The 19,807-nt window shown below is 45.5% G+C and overlaps 2 protein-coding genes across 2 annotated transcripts in view; both read right to left on the reverse strand.

The window, feature by feature from the left end:
• DCAF10 (DDB1 and CUL4 associated factor 10) overlaps positions 1-715 on the reverse strand; it is a 35,281-nt gene extending 34,566 nt beyond the window's left edge. The window contains exon 1 of the mRNA XM_068234278.1: positions 129-715. Coding sequence (XP_068090379.1) covers positions 129-481 — 353 coding nt within the window. The 5' untranslated portion in view covers positions 482-715. The remainder of the gene's footprint in view (positions 1-128) is intronic.
• A 9,924-nt stretch (positions 716-10,639) lies between these two features.
• LOC137551259 (uncharacterized) overlaps positions 10,640-19,807 on the reverse strand; it is a 45,831-nt gene continuing 36,663 nt past the window's right edge. Inside the window, exons 4-5 of the mRNA XM_068271331.1 lie at positions 15,841-15,971; positions 10,640-11,492 (exon numbers count right to left, since the gene is read on the reverse strand). Coding sequence (XP_068127432.1) covers positions 11,217-11,492; positions 15,841-15,971 — 407 coding nt within the window. The 3' untranslated portion in view covers positions 10,640-11,216. The remainder of the gene's footprint in view (positions 11,493-15,840; positions 15,972-19,807) is intronic.

The following is a 19,807-nucleotide window of genomic DNA, read 5'->3' on the forward strand; positions in this document are numbered from 1 at the left end:
ACACCAATTGCTGATATCTAGCATGTATGTCAGGGGACATGGCTCTCCCTGCCTTTATATAAACTGCTTATTACAGTTCCCACTCCACCCAAGGCAAGCTTGAGCTGCTGTAGCCTGGCATGTCTTACCCATCTGGGGAGTACTCCAGATTAAACACTGCCCCATGTGTCCTTGTGCTCAGATTCACAGAGTCAGCTGGCTGGATAGACCTGTACAAGCTGGTCATTGTCCTGTAATTGTCCCGTGCTGGATCCACACACAGCCCCCGACCCAAACATCTGTCCTTCAGCCAGTAGAAGAGCTTGCCGCCCGTGCTCTCTGACCCCACAGTAGAGGCATCTGGCGGCTCTTCGGGCGCAGGGGGAACACAATGGGATTCGCTGAGCACAGGATCGGTAGGTTCCTCCTCCGCAGAGTCATCTCTGCCGGTTCCCTGGTGAGCCTCCTCTGTGTTGTCTGCAGCGGAGCTCATTCTGCTCATCGGGAAGCAAGGAGGGAGGGAAGGAGACGGCGGGCGCCGCTACAAGCAGCCCCGGTGCCTGGGAGGAGGAGAACAGCGCTGAACCATGACAGCTTCACCGACTGCTCCGCCAGCGATACTTCCCCACGTCCAGTCACAGTAGCAGCTAGGCGCCGGGTGATGAGCTGGCCGCCACCAAGTACGTCACGGAGCACAGATCGTACGCTGCGCCGTTTCCCGGGAGGCGGTGCCTCGCACGTCACTCTAAGCGCCCGTCCGCTGTAATGTCAGAATGGGCAGCCATGGTTTTCTCATAAGTAGACAGCTGCTACGTCACATATAACCCCTCCCCCGCCATTACTGTCTCGACGAACACTATAATCTAATACTGTAACTCTAGGGTTGTTTTTTTATAGTTCGAGCAGGTGTCTGGCTACACGGGCACGTCATCAGGCGGCGCCATAGAGTGCAGGCAGTTGTTCTGCTGGGGGCGTACTATGGCCAGTTGTGGTTCGGCTGAGAAAAGCCTCTGGGCTCTATTCATAAAAAAGATGTGGCGAAAAAACTCCTGGAGGGAAAATACCGCAGCGGTATTTTACACTTCTGGGGGCTCTATTCATAAAAAAGTTGTGGCGAAAAAACTCCTGGAGGGAAAATACCGCAGCGGTATTTTACACTTCTGGGTGGTCATTCAAAGATATCTTGAAAGCTGCGATGCAAGAGCGGAGATCTCCCGCTGAAAGCTGGCGGTAAGCTGTCGGAAGGCATGCGGAAACACTTCAGCCGGCAGAGTCCCTCCGTGCACTGCTCTCTCTGGGAGGTCTGTCCCATTCACTTGTATGTAATCCGCAAAATCAGAGGAAGCGGTATTTCCCATCCACATACCGCTTCCTCTAATCTTTATGAATGGCCATTTTGTTACTTTTTTCTAGATAAATCTAGAAAAACACTGGAGAAGGCGGAAATTTCTCGCTCTGCTGGGGAATTGTAGATTTTCATGCGGGAACAGCTTTTATGAATGCCCACTTTGCTAAATGGACGGGAAAATCCGCAGTTTTGAGCAGAAAACTTGCGGTAAGGTTTTATGAATAGAGCCCTCGGAGTGTGCTGTAGTTTTCTATTGCAGAAAGGAATGAAGACAGACATGTACCACAAGGTGGCAGTGTTTAGGTCTGTAGGCTGAGGCACATTTCTGTCAGTTATTGTAAATCTAAGAAAAACAAAAGTTTGCTTTCTTTAGGGCTGGTTCAGACGGGCGTTTTTGTGGCGTTTAACACAGCGTTTTAGACGCAGCGTTTTTTGGGATCTGCCATCCCATGCAAGTGAATGGGAGCGTTTAGAGCTGGCTTTTGCAGGCTTTCATGAAAGCCTGGCAGTAGATCCCAGCGTTGCGTCTAGTCTCAAAAGCAACATGCTGCTTTCAGAGGCAGTAAACGCGAGGAAACAATAGCAGAGACCAGAACTGCTAGCCTTGAACGCTTTTCAAAAGCTAGCTTTTAAACGCTGGCGTTGGAACGCAATGCCAAGCAAAAGCTCAGCAGACGCCCGTGTGAACCAGCCCTAAAACAGAAAGAATTTGCGATAATTCAGGTTGGAGTGAGCTTGAGATGTATTGTAAATCTAATGCTAGGTTCACACAATGCAATTTTCTGATAGATTTAATGTCAGATCAAATATTTCCAACGTACAATCTAATTTCTAATCAATTTTCCAAGAAAAAATGACCAGCACTGGCAGTTTCTTAAAAAGCAGGTTTATTTTCTCACAAAAAATGTGAACAAAACATTGCCATGACACCCAGAAGCATCTGGAATGTAACTATAGCACAGTAGTAGTAATAGCTCTTTGCTGCATACAAGTGGATGGAAGACTCCTCAGACACAGATTATACCTTCATTGCAGCCCAGTCTGCCCACAACAGTCGCCATTTCGAAGAGAGCAACCGTTCTTTGTCAAGTGGTAACTACCAGTGCTGGTAATTTTTTTTCTTGCGAGTCAACCTCCTTGGCGGTAACCCCGAACGTAGTTCGGGGTAAGCCGCGCAGGAGGTTTTCTCCGGCCCTGCTGGGCCGATTTGTTTAATTTTTTTTTTGCTGGACGCAGCCAGCACTTTGCTAGCTGCGTCAGCACACCGATCGCCGCCGCCCCGCGCTCAATCGCCGCTATCCGTCACGCTGCGCAGCCCCCGACCCCGTGCGCTGCCTGGCCAATCAGTGCCAGGCAGCGCTGAGGGGTGGTTCGGGACTCCCAATGACGTCCCGACGTCGGTAACGTCCTCCCACCCCATCACCATGGCGACGGGGGCCCTCCAGGAAATCCCGTTCTTTGAACGAGATTTCCTGATCAGAGATCGCCGAAGGCGATTGAAGCGGGCGGGGGGATGCCGCTGAGCAGCGACTATCATGTAGCGAGCCCTGGGCTCGCTACATGATATAAGAAATTTTTTTTTTTAAAAACTGCTGCGCTCCCTCCTGGTGGAATTTTTTTATACCGCCAGGGGGTTAAGTCTGTGCTAGCCTCACAGGCTAGACCTGGCACGGCCATTGAAGCAAGCAAGGAGTGCTGTTCGAGAAGTGTATTAATCAATTTTCCAACAGATTTGATGCTATTACTAGTAAATCTACTTGTGCTAGGCACACACCATACAAGTTTCTGGCAGATTTACCTGCCAGATCAACTATTTCCAACATGTCTGAACTGAAATTCAATCGATTTTCAGATCATTTTTCAATTTTCCGATTGGGTTTTGATCAATTTTCATTGAAGCGAGCTGAAAATGATTCGAAAATCGATCAGAAAACCAAAAATTGATTGGAAATTCAGATCTGACATGTTGGAAATAATTGATCTGGCAGGTGAATCTGTGTACATTTGCTGTCCCATCCAAATTAAAAACAACAACTCACAGCCATTAATATGTAAACTGCTAGCAACAAGGGTCGGTTTTGTACTCTTTACCACCCAAGGCCACTGTCAGCAGCTGCCCCCCTATAGTATAGGTAGCCAGATGTCCCCTCCCCCCCCCCCTCCAGTATAGGCAGTCAGATGACCCTTCTCCAACACACCTCTAGTATAGGTAACCTCCTCCCTTCCCCACCAGTTCAGATGACCCCACTCTTCACTCCAGTATAGGTAGCTCAATGTCCCTTCCCTCTAGTATAAGAAACCAGATGACCTTCCCTAGATCCTGTGGTGCCTTAGGCCATGGCCTTGGCTTAAATCCAGCCCTGAACAAGCGAGTACACCCCTTAGTAAAAAAAAAAAAATGTAATTTGTGCCGAAAGTGTCATTATTTTGTGTGCCCACTGTTATTTCTCAGGACTGCCTTAATTCTTTTGGGCTTGGAGTTTACAAGAGCTTCACTGCTTACCTCTGGAATCCTTTTCATCTCCTCCATGACAGCATCACGAAGCAGGTAGAGACCTTGCGCTCCTTCACCTTGCTTTTGGAGGTTGCTCCACAGATGGTCAATAGGGTTTAAGTCTTAGTTTATTTAGCAAGGCAGTCAACGTCTTGTAGGTGTGTTTAGGATCATTGCTGGAATACTGCCATGCAGCCCAGTTTCCAAAGGAGGGGATCATGGTATGCTAGTGTATGTCACACTACATGATGGCATTTATGGTTCCCTCAAGAAACTGTAGCTCCCAAGAGCAGCCTCAAACCATGATACTCCCACCACCATGCTTGACTGTAGGCAAGACACACTCTTCACCTGGTTGCCACCAAACACATGCTTCATACCAACTGAACCAAATAAGTTTATCTTGGTATCATTAGTCACAGTACGTTAGCATTCATGGTTTATCTGATCATTTCCCCCATCCATAATTAATGTGATTAAATGGGTGTAAAACGTTTAGCTAGCACTAGGCTAACTAGTAGAAATGTCCAGCTCCCCCCATCCCCCCCCCCCCCCTTAATACATTACCCAGCCTAAATCCAGCAATCGCGCAGCCTCCCCGCACAGCTTCGGTCTATGGGAAGGATCGGGTTTGTACATGACGTTGGCGACGTCATGTGCGATCCTCCCCATAGTAAAGACCGGAGTTGTGCGGGGAGGCTGCACCGATTGCTGGATCCAGGCTTGGTAATGTATTTACGGGTGGGGGAGGGGGACACTTGTACTAGCTAGCCTAGTGCTAGCTAAACGTTTTACACCCATTTGATCGCATTAATTACCATAGGGACACAAACTGGCAAAACCTCCTGAGCGGCGTAACGCTCAGGAGGTCAACTAATCTGATATCCCTTAATGCTACTACTCTAACCCACAGCTCTACATGGTATGATTGTACAGCAGTCCACACTGTAAGGCTCAGATGATCACCAAGCATGAGCACAAATTACACAAAGGCCAAGTTCACAGTAGGGAGCTGCTTTGTGTTCCCCATAAAAACAAGAACACAAAATAGAGGAGAAAAGACCCATCACATACAGTAAAGCATTCAGTATGATGAAACGTATGCTTCACTGCCTCTGTAAACAAGCACATTAACCTCCTTGCCGGTCTAATTCCCGCCAGCAAGGAGGCAGCGCAGCACTTGTTTATTTATTTATTTTTTTCAAATCATATAGTAAGCCGCTGAGCAGCGGCAGCTCTGCAGCCACTCCGATCGCCTCCGGCGATCAGAGTAAGCAGGAAATCCTGTTCAGAACGGGATTTCCTGCAGGGCTTCCCCGGTCGCCATGGCGACGGGGCGGGATGACGACGTCGGGACGTCATAGGGAATCCCGATCCACCCCTCAGCACTGCCTGGCACTGATTGGCCAGGCTGCGCAGGGGTCGGGGGGGGGGGTTGGGTAGCGGCAAATCGGCGGGTAGCGGCAGCGATCGCGTACTTCACGCAGCTTGCAAAGTGCTAGCTGCGTGCAGGGAAAAAAAATTATGCAAATCGGCCCAGCGGGGCCTGAGAAATCCTCCTGCGCAGGTTACCCCGAGCTGAGCTCGGGATAACCGGCAAGGAGGTTAAGCAGTAACATAATGAATGCTAAGATATCGGAGTCCATTGGATTGCAACACACTGGATGCATTCAGAACAGAACATTGCATATCCAATTACATTGCGTTATTGATCATTAAATTGCCTCTGTTGCATCACACCGCAATGCCCCATTGTGAGCATAGCTTAAAGAACATGTACATAAATAATTAGAGTCCAGACCCTTAAGCTGTGTACACACTTGAAAGATTAATGAAAGATCACAGACCAATTATCCACCTTCCATGTAGTATGAGAGCATACCTACACAGTCTATTCTATGGAGCTGAACTCCCCATCAGACAGAAATCTTTGCAAGATGCTGCACACACAGATGCTGCACACATTCAAAAGATCAGTATCTGCAAAAGATCTGTTCCTGCAAAAGATCCATTCATAATCTATGATATCTGCAGATCTCATACACACCTTGTTTAACCTTCTGCCGCCCGCGTCACGCCAGTAGGCGTGGCCGCGGCGGCAGCCCCAGGACCGCCTAACACCAATTGGCGTAAAGTCCTAGGGCTCTGTTTTGCATGAGATCGCGCGCATGGTGCGCGCGCATCTCATGCTCGGAGGGCGGAGCTCCGCCCCGCCTTCAGTCTCCGAGCGGCTATTGCCGCTCGGGAGACTGTTAGACGGCGATCACGCCGTCTATTTACTACGTGCAGCGCTGCGATGAGCAGCAGCGCTGCACTGGGGACAGCCGTGTGACACGGCTGTCCCCATGGGGGACAAGAGAGCGATCGGCTCTCATAGGCAGAAGCCTATGACAGCCGATCGCCATAATTGGCTGGCTGTGGGGAGGGAGGGAGGGAGGGTAGAAATTTAAAGTAACAGGGTTTTTTTTTAAACAAATCAAAACAATAATATTTATTAAAAAAAAAAAAATAAACATGGGGGGAGCGATCAGACCCCACCAACAGAGAGCTCTGTTGGTGGGGAGAAAGGGGGGGGGGGGGGGGAATCACTTGTGTGCTGAGTTGTGCGGCCCTGCAGCTTGGCCTTAAAGAGACTCTGTAACAAATTGTTTATCTTTATTTCTTCTATGCTATAAATTCCTATGCCTTTTCTAATGTGGTCTGGCTTACTGCAGCTTTTCCTAATTGCACAGTAGCTGTGTTATCTCTGTTATATGATCTAATCTTCTCTCTATAGTCGGCACAGTCAGGCTGAGGCAGTCAGACTGGAATGTGCAGGGCTGCTTGTGATTAGCTAGAAGCTGTACACACCCCCTGCAGGCTCTGTGTGACTAACACACTCTGCTTAGCTGAGCCTATTAGAAGCTGGTTAGTTTGTTTGTAAACACTGCCTAAAACTGGCAATTACAAGCCAGGTTTGCAGCAGAGAATGGCAGAAACAGCACAGAGGGGACCAGGAGCACATAATGAATAGAATGGTATGCTTTTTATTGTAAGAATTTCAGAGTACAGATTCTCTTTAAAGCTGCAGTGGCCAATTAAGCTAAAAATTGCCTGGTCACTAGGGGGGTTTAGCCCTGCAGTCCTCAAGTGGTTAACAGACATTCATCTGCAGATCTGACAATCATCTGCAGATCTGAAGATCCATCCTGGTGGATCTGATCTGCAGATGAGTTTCTGTTAAACAAGGTGTGTATGAGATCTGCAGATAGACTATGAATGCATTTTCTCTAATATTAAGTGATATCAGCGCTCAACAGGCATCATCCAAAACCTCCAACATTAATACATCTGTGTATACAAAACCTCCCCTGTGTTCACATACACTGTTATCTACTAAAAGTGGTATGACATCATAGTATAAATCAGTCCGTTAGAATAGCAACATAGTTCTCAGAATTGGGGAAAGTTGTGGGTCCTAGTTCATAGTGCCTAATCCCAGATTTACAGACTCCTGTCACAACAGCATAGGGAATCCTCATCAATAAACGATTATGCTCACCAAAATGCATTGCCAATCATAACAGTTGGCTCTTTCGTATGTGGCCCAGCCAGCGCTGCTATCCTCCGCGTTTTCAACCGCGTATCAGCCGCACATGTAAAAGAAAATGCTTCTATGGTGTAGTATGTTATTCCTGAGTGCACACCCTTAAAGAGAATCTGTATTGTTAAAATCACACAAAAGTAAACATACCAGTGCGTTAGGGGACATCTTCTATTACCCTCTGTCACAATTTCGCCACTTCCCGCCGCATTAAAAGTGGTTAAAAACAGTTTTAAAAAGTTTGTTTATAAACAAACAAAATGGCCACCAAAACAGGAAGTAGGTTGATGTACAGTATGTCCACACATAGAAAATGCATCCATACACAAGCAGGCTGTATACAGCCTTCCTTTTGAATCTAAAGAGATCATTTGTGTGTTTCTTTCCCCCTGCATCTCTCATGCACTGAAGTTTCAGGCTGCTCTTTTCTTCCTGCAAACAGCTTTGCCCTTGTCTGTAATTCCTCACTATGTGAAAGCCCAGCCAGCTCAGAGGACGATTTATCCAGCTTGTAAAAGATAAGAGAGAAGAGAGAAGCTGCTCTAATCCTAAATAATACACAGGCAGTGTGCATAGAGGGGGCTAGAAGGGGAAGTTCATAGCAGAACCACAACACTGAAGAACTTGGCAGCCTTCCAGACACAGGCTGACAAGTCTGACAAGAGAGAGATAAGTTGATTTATTACAGAGACTGTGATAGTACATAGTGCTGCAGTAAGCCAGAACACATTAGAATAGCTTTTGGAACTTGTAGGATGATAAAAAACAAGATGTAATTTTTGTTACGGAGTCTCTTTAAGTGCCTAACATACAAGCCCTTTCAGGCTGTGACCCAGCACCACTCTCTCTTTCGCACTCAAGCTCCAATAAATCAGCCTCTTACCAGATGCTTTGGCTGACCGATCAAGACCAGCAACAAAGCTTATGAACAGTCTCCTCTTTAGCTTTGCTTCTCAAGTAGTACAGCACCTTTAAACTCAAACAGATACTTCCATAGCGTAACACCGTTTTTATTCAAATTAAAAAAAGTTTAAAATTGCACTCACAAAGTTCCAGTAAAAATGCGCATATCAGTAAAACAGTCCTCGAGGTTCAGCGTCTCCCTCCGTGGTTAGGCTCCGCCCACGGAGGGAGACGCTGAACCTCGAGGACTGTTTTACTGATATGCGCATTTTTACTGGAACTTTGTGAGTGCAATTTTAAACTTTTTTTAATTTGAATAAAAACGGTGTTACGCTATGGAAGTATCTGTTTGAGTTTAAAGGTGCTGTACTACTTGAGAAGCAAAGCTAAAGAGGAGACTGTTCATAAGCTTTGTTGCTGGTCTTGATCGGTCAGCCAAAGCATCTGGTAAGAGGCTGATTTATTGGAGCTTGAGTGCGAAAGAGAGAGCGGTGCTGGGTCACAGCCTGAAAGGGCTTGTATGTTAGGCACTTAAGGGTGTGCACTCAGGAATAACATACTACACCATAGAAGCATTTTCTTTTACATGTGCGGTTGATGTGCGGCTGATACGCGGTTGAAAACGCGGAGGATAGCAGCGCTGGCTGGGCCACATACGAAAGAGCCAACTGTTATGATTGGCACTGCGTTTTGGTGAGCATAATCGTTTATTGATGAGGATTCCCTATGCTGTTGTGACAGGAGTCTGTAAATCTGGGATTAGGCACTATGAACTAGGACCCACAACTTTCCCCAATTCTGAGAACTATGTTGCTATTCTAACGGACTGATTTATACTATGATGTCATACCACTTTTAGTAGATAAAAGTGTATGTGAACACAGGGGAGGTTTTGTATACACAGATGTATTAATGTTGGAGGTTTTGGATGATGCCTGTTGAGCGCTGATATCACTTATTATAGGTTTTGTAAAGGTCATACACCCCTTATCGATAGTAGCGCACCAGGAATAAGGATTGTCTCTTGAGCAAAAGAGAGGAGCGCACTGAATTCTTTATCATATGAATGCATTTTGCAGGAACTGATCTATTGCAGATATTGATCTTTTGAATGTGTACATCATCTTGCAAAGATTTTATCTGATGGAGAGTTCATCTCAATAAAATAGACTGTGTAGGTATGGCTCTCTTACTACATGGAAGGTGGTAAAATTGGTTTGGGATCTATCATTAATCTTTCAAGTGTGTACACAGCTTTAGTGTAATGCTGGGCATACATGGCTCGTTTCTACCGCTCGATTGTTTTTGCCACTCGATTCTGCAGTTGATTCTCTTATCTTCCGCTCATTTTTCTTATCCTTTTTCCGTTCACTTCTATCAGGAATCGAGCGGCTAAACGATCAAACGGTAGATCGGACATGTCGGAAATTATCTAACTAGCTATCTGCCTCAAAAACGAACCGTGTATTCCCAGCATAAGACCCTGTATTGGAACCACTTAAGGGCCGGGCTCACTTTCAGCTTTCTGTGCTGAGTGGGCTCTACAGCCCACAGCACAGATCGTAATTGAGCCAGGGGCGACCAGACTTCCCCCCCCCCCCTTTTTTTCCCCACTAGGGGGATGTCCTGCGGGGGGGGGGGGGGGGGGTCTGATCGCCGCCGGCTATAATGGTTCAGCGGGGCGCTCCTCAAAGCCCCCCTCCGCAGCGATTTCCGCCCACTTTGCACTTACCTCCCTCTGTTTGTGGGCTGCGCAAGACGGATACCCGTCCTGCGCCGTGTAGTATAGGCTTCAGCCTATCAGAATGCGGCGATCCCCAGCCAATCAGAGGCCGGGGGATCGCCGATCTCCTTTACGGCGCTGCTGCGCAGTAGCGCCGTATGATGTAAACAGCGGAGATTTCTTCCCCGCGTGTTTACATTACGCTTGCGAGCCGCAATCGGCGGCTCGCACACTGTTCACGGTAACACCCTCCGTGAACTAGCATGGAAAATCCATGGTAAACCACTAACGACCCGCCGACGCCTGTCGGCGTTAGGCGGACGTTAAGTGGTTTGTTGATTGGAGTCAACCCAGGCAGGTTCACTTTGAGGTCTATTGCAAACAGGTCTGTCATGTTACAGCTATTAAAAATCAGAAACCATGTATACTGGCACACAGGCAGTTGTGTCGGCAACTGTTCTGTAGCAAAAGGTCATACAGTTAAAAAAACGAATCCACACTAGGATCACTCCAAAGCTTAAACACCACATGGCGTAAAAACCTGGACTTCTGTCAAAAAAATAATTCACTAATGAATCAGAGACCAAGAGTAATAAGCAAGTATGCTACTTTAAAATGCACATAATGTTATTTTTATTTGAAATATGCCTTAAGTAAAAGGTTTATGTTAAAAAAGGTAACACATATCCCTGTAATCATTGATGAAGGCAGAGGAATCCTTGTTGCATAGGTTATATTATGTTGTGTAAGAATTTGCTTTTGGTGCTGTAGTAAATAATGATGTGCGATTTCAATTTTTTTCACATAGCTCCGATAATAGGCAAACAATGTTTCCCCGGTACCAAAGTAAAAACGGATATGGCCTCAATTCACTATCATGCTGGAGATAATAAGGCAAGAGAAAACTTACCTCCACACAGTAAGAGAGTTCTCTTATCTCTTCATTCTTTAAGTTACCTCCTCTGTAGTTATTTTCACACGCAGTTAATAAACAGCCTGTCTTTAACTGTGGAGTTATTTTAAGGATTGAAGAGTTAACTTTAGGTTTGCCTGAGGTAAAATGTTGCCTGAATACTACATGCCTTATCACCATGGTAACAACTCTAGAAACGTTATTAAAGACAGGAGATAAGCTTAGTGAATTGAGGCTGTATATAAATCCAGTAAACCTCTAACACAATGCAAATTATTTTTGTTCTTCTGGTTTTTCTCTTGGGACTCTACCTAAGGCATAAAACTCCTCATTGGGTCTCAAGTCAGTTACGTGAGCAATACGGTTGGCCATGGCAAAGAATGCTGTAACCATAGCAATATCCCAAGCATCTTCACGGTCAAAACCATGTTCCTCCAGGTTCTTAAAGTGGGTCTCATTTATGTTCTCTGGTTTGGCGACAGCTAAGGCAAAATCCAGCATGGCGCGGTCCCTCGCACCGAGATCTGCTAAGTCTGTATTAACTACCACCTAAAAAACAAATTATATATCGTCAATAACTCCATCAAGGAACATAGATGCACTTTAACAAGTTTTGCAAATGTATAAAAATGTGTGCCGCACATCCAATGAAAGCCAATGGAAAATTGCACTTCTAAAATTAATTTTTTTCACATGCGTAAAAAATGAAAAATAAAAATTAAAAAAAAAGCCTTTCTTGCAGCATAAATTCGCACATCACATGCAAATTCCCTTTGACTTTCATTAGCCATTGTGCAAATTTACATACAAACACACATTTTAATGTGAAAACGCATGTGAAGAGACATTCAGTTTTCCACAATGACTGTGAACCCTGTCTTAATCAGTGAAGTCTGACATAAGGGAAAGGGTTGCTCTTAGTCATTCATCATGACTATGGGCTGGTGCACACCGAGCGGCTTTCGCAGCGTTTCTGCAGCCACTTGCGGCTGCGGATACGCTTGGTCAATGTATCTCAATGGGGTGGGTCACACCAGAGCGGGAGGCGTTTTGCAGAAACGCATACTCCCGGGGTGAGGCATTTTTTGGATTGTGGATGCGTCTCTGCCTCAATGTTAAGTATAGGAAAAAACACAAACCGCTCTGAAAAACGGCAGTTCAGAGCGGTTTCGCAGGCGTTTTTGTTACAGAAGCTGTTCAGTAACAGCTTTACTGTAACAATATATGAAATCTACTACACCAAAAACGCTTTACAAAACTGCAAAATGCTAGCTGAAACGCTACAGAAAAATACCAAAAAGCGTTTCAAAATCTGCTAGCATTTTGCGGATCTGCTAGCGGGTTTTGGTGTGCACCGGGCCTATAAGGATATACAGCATGCTTACTGCCTTATCCATGCACTATGAAAAGAGAATGGTTAAATTGAAAGGCAAAATTTGACTCACATGGACTCTTATTCTCATTCTGTACGCTCTGAAAATGTTCAGTGGTTGTTGAAACATTTTTTCAAAGTGCTGTTTCATTCTAAAGAACGTATAAATCGATAAATTGGGAGGGTAAAATACTACACAGTGCAAAAGACTGTTGCAGGCAATTAGACTGTTTGTTTGTGTAAGTTTAATTAGGATAATTAATGGGATCCGAGCACTTTAATATATAAAATTGGTCCCCCATTTGTATGCACTCCATTTTCTTCGGCCATACCCACAGCAATGGGTTCTGATACCTCAGCGGGTGGGACCTAGAAGTCCTGTCTCCGCCAATCGCTGTACACAGAGCCGGCAGCCAATCCAGGAGGGGGAAGGTGAATTTCAAAGGAGCTGCGAGGTCACACAAGTGTGAACCAGGAAGTGGCAGAAGACGGGACTTGGAGCGAGCCAGTACAGTGTTTGATCATGTTACCTTGCACTGGCTGAAGACGGAGGACTCGCGCTGGCTGCAGATGGGACAGAAGACCGGCTCGGAGCGCGCTGGTGCCGAGTAAGAGAAATACCAGATTCAGTATTTCCACCACCTGGATAAGTAACAACTACTTCTGCTGCACTTGTAGTTTAGGGTTAGCAGAGTAGCAGAGGCATAGCTATAAATCAAGCCACCCCCCCCCACCCCCCCAGCACAACTTTGATGCCTCCCCCCAATGTTCACATGCTTTCCCTTACCTACTCCTGGTGACCCTCACAGCCTGGAGGACCTTCTTGCAAGGGTCATAAAACAAGTGTGAATATCATAATCTTCTCACCTATAACAAGTGTAGCCACAAAAAAAAAACATCTGATCTGAAGGGTGGACCCCACAGACTGCTCCCCTGGTGGACTTTTATTGATTATAGGTAGCCGACCAACTTTGTACGGCGATGTGGATTCCTGAATTGTGACTGAGGATTCTATAATGGTATACTTTACATAGACCCTCAAGCTTATTCAAATGTTTGGGGCATTTATTAAAACCAATAAAATTTGTTTTAAAAAAACAAATGCTGGAGGGGAAAGGGTAGAAGGTGTTATAATTTTTTTTTAATTTATGTGTAATTTTACGTTGTCTCCAAGATGTCCTCACACTTTATCACTTTACTAGTAGACCCAATCCCCTTTAAAAACGGGCTCTAGGTCTTTTTTCTGCCGCCGCCAGTGCGCATGCACGCACCCACCGCGCGTACGCACCCGCCTGTCTAGCCCACCTCGCTCCCTGGTCCCGTCCAGCTGTCAGTGACTGCGCACATGTGCAGTAGCAAATAACAGGGACAGCTGAACGCTGCGACACAGGGATTTTATTGTATAGGATACTGTGAACAGTACACAGGAAGCGATATGTATGCGTTTTATTAATGGCCACTGGCATCTCACTGTCGGTGGCCATTCATTACAGGCTTTTAGATCACATATTTGTATTCACTGATCAGTGTTCTAATGGGCAGCAACTGGGATATGCGCACAGCAGGAGTTTGAATATGTATATCTACGCCACTAGATCTAAGATGAAGGCAGAAAAGGTGTAGATATACTGTACTCTATTCAGTAAGTGATTAAAAGCAGGGCTATGTGTAAAGTTGATTTCTGTTGGCTTTTTGCCATAGACAAAATTTTATATCCGTGCTTTTTCTTTTTACAATAGTAAAGCAAAATGTCAGCTATACCTATGCTCCCATTTCCACTGAGCCATGCCTTGTACAGGAAATGAACTGCAGATACTTTGTAAATAAAAGTTTAGAACAGAAGTGGAAGGACTGCTTCCAGACTTTCTTCAAGGACTTGAGGCAGAGTACTGCATCTCAGGGGAAAAAAAATAAAAAACCCATAGCATCCACTCTTGCCCTTTCTTATGAAAAGATTGTGTCCCAGACTACCAGGATGCAACACCTTATCGGGTAGTCCTGAACCGAAGAAGAGAAAATTAGGCATTAACAGCCACTTTTGTGAAAAGGCACTACTGTACTCCTAGTTACTGTACTACTAGATAATTGTTAGAGCAGTTGCAATGCAATATGAAAAATGGTTGTAATTTGGCTTTAACCTCCTGGGGACTGCCCAAAGTAAATCCTACATCCTGTTTGTGGTTGGCAGGATGTAGGATTTATTGACCTGCTGCCATGCGCTCCCACCACAATGGTGCGCACCCGATGCTGGCAATTCAGCTGTCATTGGACAGCTGACATATATCCACACAGATTAGGAGCTGTGCCAATTGGCTCTTGATCACTTGATCAATACGATTACAAGGAAGTTGAGGACTCTAGCTTCTCCATTAAAAGAAGACCTGTTTCTCCCCTCTCTCCTGTTTCAGTGATGATTGTCACTGCCCTCCTTCCACCACCACAGCCAGCTTCATATAGGGATAAGAGTTATTGCTGATTAAATAGAGAGACATACTGTAGCTAAAATGTCACAACTGCTCTGGACTTTAAGGGGATTTTATATGTTGGTACTTAGATGGTTAAACTCTAACTAAAAAGCCCCCCTCTGGGGGATACTTACCTCGATCCCAACTAGGCTTCTCCATCCTCTGAATCCTGAATCCAGCGCTGCCCCCGCCCCCCGCTCCTGCAACTGCCTTGGCAAGCTGTGATATTTACCTACTGTGATCCTGCGCAGGCGCACTAGCGGCTCTTCCTTCAGGCTAAGGCGGAAACAGCCGAGCCCGATTGGATCTACTCTACTGCGCAGGAGTGAGACCATTGTGCCTGCGCAGTAGAGCGGATGGATTGGGCTCGGCTATTTTTGCCTTAGCCCAAAAGAAGAGCCACTAGTGAGCCTGCACAGGATCGCGGTAGGTAAAAATATTTACCTCGCCACAGTTCGGGGGGGGTCCCAGCACTCAAACAGAGGGACGGAGAAGGACAGGGGAAGCCTCGTTAGGATCCAGTGGCTTCCCCTCCCGAGGTTAGTAGCCGCCAGTGGTTTGTTGTTTTTTTTTTTTTTTAAATTACAGATTCTCTTTACACGGCCTGGTGCACACCAAAAACCGCTAGCAAATCCGCAAAATGCTAGCAGATTTTGAAACGCTTTTTCTTTTTCTGTAGCGTTTCAGCTAGCATTTTGCGGTTTTGTGAAGCGTTTTTGGTGTAGTAGATTTCATGTATTGTTACAGTAAAGCTGTTACTGAACAGCTACTGTAACAAAAACCGCCTGGCAAACCGCTCTGAAGTGCCGTTTTTCAGAGCGGTTTGCGTTTTTTCTATACTTAACATGGAGGCAGAAACGCAATCCAAAATCTGCAGCAGCCCGGGAGTATGCGTTTCTGCAAAACGCCTCCCGCTCTGGTGTGCACCAGCCCATTGAAATACATTACCCTAGCAGATCCGCACCCGCAAGCGGATCGCAAACTGCAGCCGAACCGCTCTGGTGTACACTAGGCCAACAAGACACTTTGTATGTAGTACCTACAAGTATTACATGGTTACCTGATCAGCCAGTGTTCTTTTCTTTGAGTATATTCTGTGCAATGCGCCATGTGCAGTTACACAGTAAGGACACTTGTTGCTTGCACTTGTAGCCACAACGATAAGTTCTTTGTCAGCTTTGGTTAGATTTCCTGGAAAAAAAAAATTATATATATATTTATATATTTAACAGATCTTTTGAATTATTTAAAAAGTAGTTAACATTTAAAAAAAAAAAAAAAAAAAAAAAAGTGAATCTATATTTAATCATAGCTTTAGGTAAAAAATATATTGAGATTCTAAGAGAATATTACGTTTTCTACTCTTGTCAAATTAAACTCTAGAGAATCATATCCCCATACTCTTCCTAAGCCCTAATAAACTGTTAAGGACCATAGGCATTAAAGGGGAAAAAAAAAAGTAAATACATCTACAAAGAATAAATGGTCACTGGGATTTCCTGAAAATGATAGTGGCAAGGACAGCCTGTTTCCATCACTCAAGACAGGATCATAATAAGGCTGTGCTCACACTGGCAAGAAAAACATTGCTCTTAATGGAACGGAACAGATTATTAGACATACACAGTGCTGCCCACAATTATTCATACCACTGGCACATTTGGACTTATAGCTATTACTTATACTTCCTTATAGTTATTCAACCAGCAGGTAATTTTTTGATTGGAAATAACAGGTGTCTCCCAAAAGATAAGAAGACTATGTACAAGAGGCATTATTGTGGGGAAACAAAAACAAAAATGTCAGCTTTGATTTACATTTGAGAAAAGTGTCCAGTCCAAAATTATTCATTCCCGTCACAAACTGCCAGTCTGTGAGAAAATCCAAAGTTCTATACCATTCCAAATAGTCCAAGCTGTTCTAAAGTATCCTAATTACCCTAATTGGGAACAGCTGTTTTAATCAACTCAACAGGTGAAAAACAGCAGCTCTCTGCATTTGGTTTGTGGGCAGTCATGGCTAAAGGCTCATACACACATCAGACCATAGTCTTTGGAAAATGAAAGATCACAGACCAATTTTACCCCCTTCCATGTAGTATGAGAGCCATACCTACACAGTCTATTCTATGGAGCTGAACTCCCCATCAGACAGAAATCTTTGCAAGATGCTGCACACAAAGATGCTGTAGACATTCAAAAGATCAGTATCTGCAAAAGATCTGTTCCTGCAAAATGCATTCATAGTCTATCATCTGCAGATCTCATAGACTATGAATGCAATTTGCAGGAACAGATCTTTTGCAGATCTCAGACTATGAATGCAATTTGCAGGAACAGATCTTTCGCAGATACTGATCTTTCGTGTCTGTACAGCATTTGTGTGTGCAGCATCTTGCTAAGATTTTTTTCTGATGGGGAGTTCAGCTCCATAGAAAAGACTGACGGTATGGCTCTCATACTACATGCAGGGTGGTAAGAGTGGTCTGTGATCTTTAATTTTCCAAAGACTATAGTCTGATGTGTGTATGAGCTTTAAGACAAAAAGGAGCTCAGTGAAGACCTGTGGCTGCGCATTGTGGCTGCTCACATGTCAGGAAAGGGCTACAAGGCCAATTCTAAATGTTTTCAAGTTCCAGTGGCTACAGTGCAAAGTATTATTAAAAAATGCAAGATGTTCCACACTGTAAAATCTCAGAGGAATTGGTTGGAAGGAGGTTGGTGAGAGAGGTGAAAAAGGATCACCACCAAGGCCATCCTGGTGAATATGGGTTCTGCTGTTGGCAAGGTCTCAAGGCAGACAATCCAATGGACACTGCACACTACTGGGTTCCACGGCTGCAGACCAAGGAGGACGCCACTTCTCCAGAAAAGGCACACAAAAGTTTGTCCAGCTGAGCATTTGCAAAGGCCAAGCAAAGAAGACTTCTGGTCTTCTGTGAAACAAAAATTGAATTGTTTGGTCACAATGATGTTTCCTTTATTTGAAGGAGAAGCCTTCAACCTAAAGAACACCATCCCCACTATCAAATATGGTGGTAGGAACCTAATGCTTTGGGGTTGTTTTTTCAGCCAATGGACCAGGGAACTTAATCACAGTAAAACTGTACCATAAAAAAAAAAAAAAAAGTGTAATACATGAGGATTCTCAACGACAACATCAGGTAGTCTGCAGAGAAACTTGGCCACCAATGGACATTTCAGCATGACTATGACCCAAAACACACAGCAAAAGTGGTGAAGAAATGGTTAGCAAACAACATTAATGTTTTGGAATGGCCCAATCAGAGTCCTGACTTGAATAAAACTGAGAATCTGTGGAAGAAGCTAAAGATCAGAGTGATGGCAGGAAGATCCTCCAACCTGAAAGATTTAGAGTTCATTGCTAAAGATGAATGGGCAAAAATACCCATGGAGACATGCACAAAGCTGGCCTGCGATTATAGGAAGCATTGGATTTCTATAATAGCTAATAAAGTCTTTTCTATTGATTATTGAGAAGGTTATGAATAATTTTTGACTGGACACTTTTGCTCAAATGTAAATAAATGCTGGGAAATGTATTTTCCACAATAATTCCTCTTGTACATATCTTTTGGGAGACACCCATGTCATTACCTGTCAAAAATTACTTGCTGGTTGAATAAAAGTAACTAACCTCCTCAGCGGTAAGCCCGAGCTGAGCTCGGGCTAAGCCGCCACAGAGGATTTCTCAGCCCCTGGTGGGCCGATTTGCACGCTTTTTGCTAGCTGCGTGTACAAGCCGATCGCCACCGCTCCCGCTGATTCGCCACTACCCGATCGCTGAAGGCGATCGGAAGGGGTGGGGGGGGGGGGCTGGGATGACGCTGCACAGCGGGAATCATGTAGTTAGCGCTAGGCTAACTACATGATTAAAAAAAAAAAAAAAAAAAAAAAAAAAAAAAAAGGGCTGCGCCGCCATCCTGGCGGTTTTAATAGACCGCCAGGGAGGTAAAAGAGACTCTGTAACATCAAAAGCATCCCCTGGGGGGTACTCACCTCGGGTGGGGGAAGCCTCGGGATCCTAATGAGGCTTCCCACGCCGTCCTCTGTCCCATGGGGGTCTCGCTGCAGCCCTCCGAACAGCCGGCAACAGACCCGACTGTCAATTCAATATTTACCTTTGCTGGCTCCACCGGGGGCGCTGTGGCTGCTTTCGGCTCCGAAGTAGACGGAAATACCCGATCTCAAATCGGGTCCGCTCTACTGCGCAGGCGCCGGAAACTTGCGCCTGCGCAGTAGAGCAGACCCGACGGCGATCGGGTATTTCCGCCTACTTCGGAGCCGACAGCAGTCAGAGCACCTGCGCAGGAGCCGGGAAGGTAAATAATGACGTTATCTTGTACGGAGGGCCGCAGCGAGACCCCTGAGGGACGGAGGACGGCGTGGGAAGCCTCATTAGGATCCTGAGGCTTCCCCCACCCGAGGTGAGTACCCCCCAGGGGACGTTTTGACGTTACAGATTCTCTTAAGTCAACATTTGCCAGGGGTATGAATAATTATGGGCAGCACTGTACAATGGACAGATTGTAACAGATCCATGTTGATGAGTGCAATGCAAGGTTGTGCAATTTGCAAATCTCGAACAGCAACAAAGCAGAGGCAGAGAATCAATGGAAGCCCGTCACTGCATACATTTGGTTCACTGAGTGGTTGATTCCCATTGCTCTGTTAAAATTAATGGGGAGCCACTTCTGTCTTGATCTGTATAATGGTGCTTCTCCCCTGCAGTAGACCTGAGCAGCAGTGCCAGCAGCAGCGGTGGAACCAAATGTGATGGCGGCAGGTGAACCAGACAGGTGGCGATGCACAACAGTGCGGCGATCGGTTTGTACACGCAGCTAGCAAAAAGCGTGCAAATCGGCCCACCAGGGGCTGAGAAATCCTCCGCGGCGGCTTAGCCCGAGCTTAGCTCGAGCTTACCGCTGAAGAGGTCAAAGTTACTTTTATTCAACCAGCAAGTAATGTGAACGAAGCGCAGATACTGCAACGGACCACAGCGTGTCC

Source organism: Hyperolius riggenbachi, chromosome 1, assembly GCF_040937935.1.
Source record: "Hyperolius riggenbachi isolate aHypRig1 chromosome 1, aHypRig1.pri, whole genome shotgun sequence".
NCBI lineage: Eukaryota > Metazoa > Chordata > Amphibia > Anura > Hyperoliidae > Hyperolius > Hyperolius riggenbachi.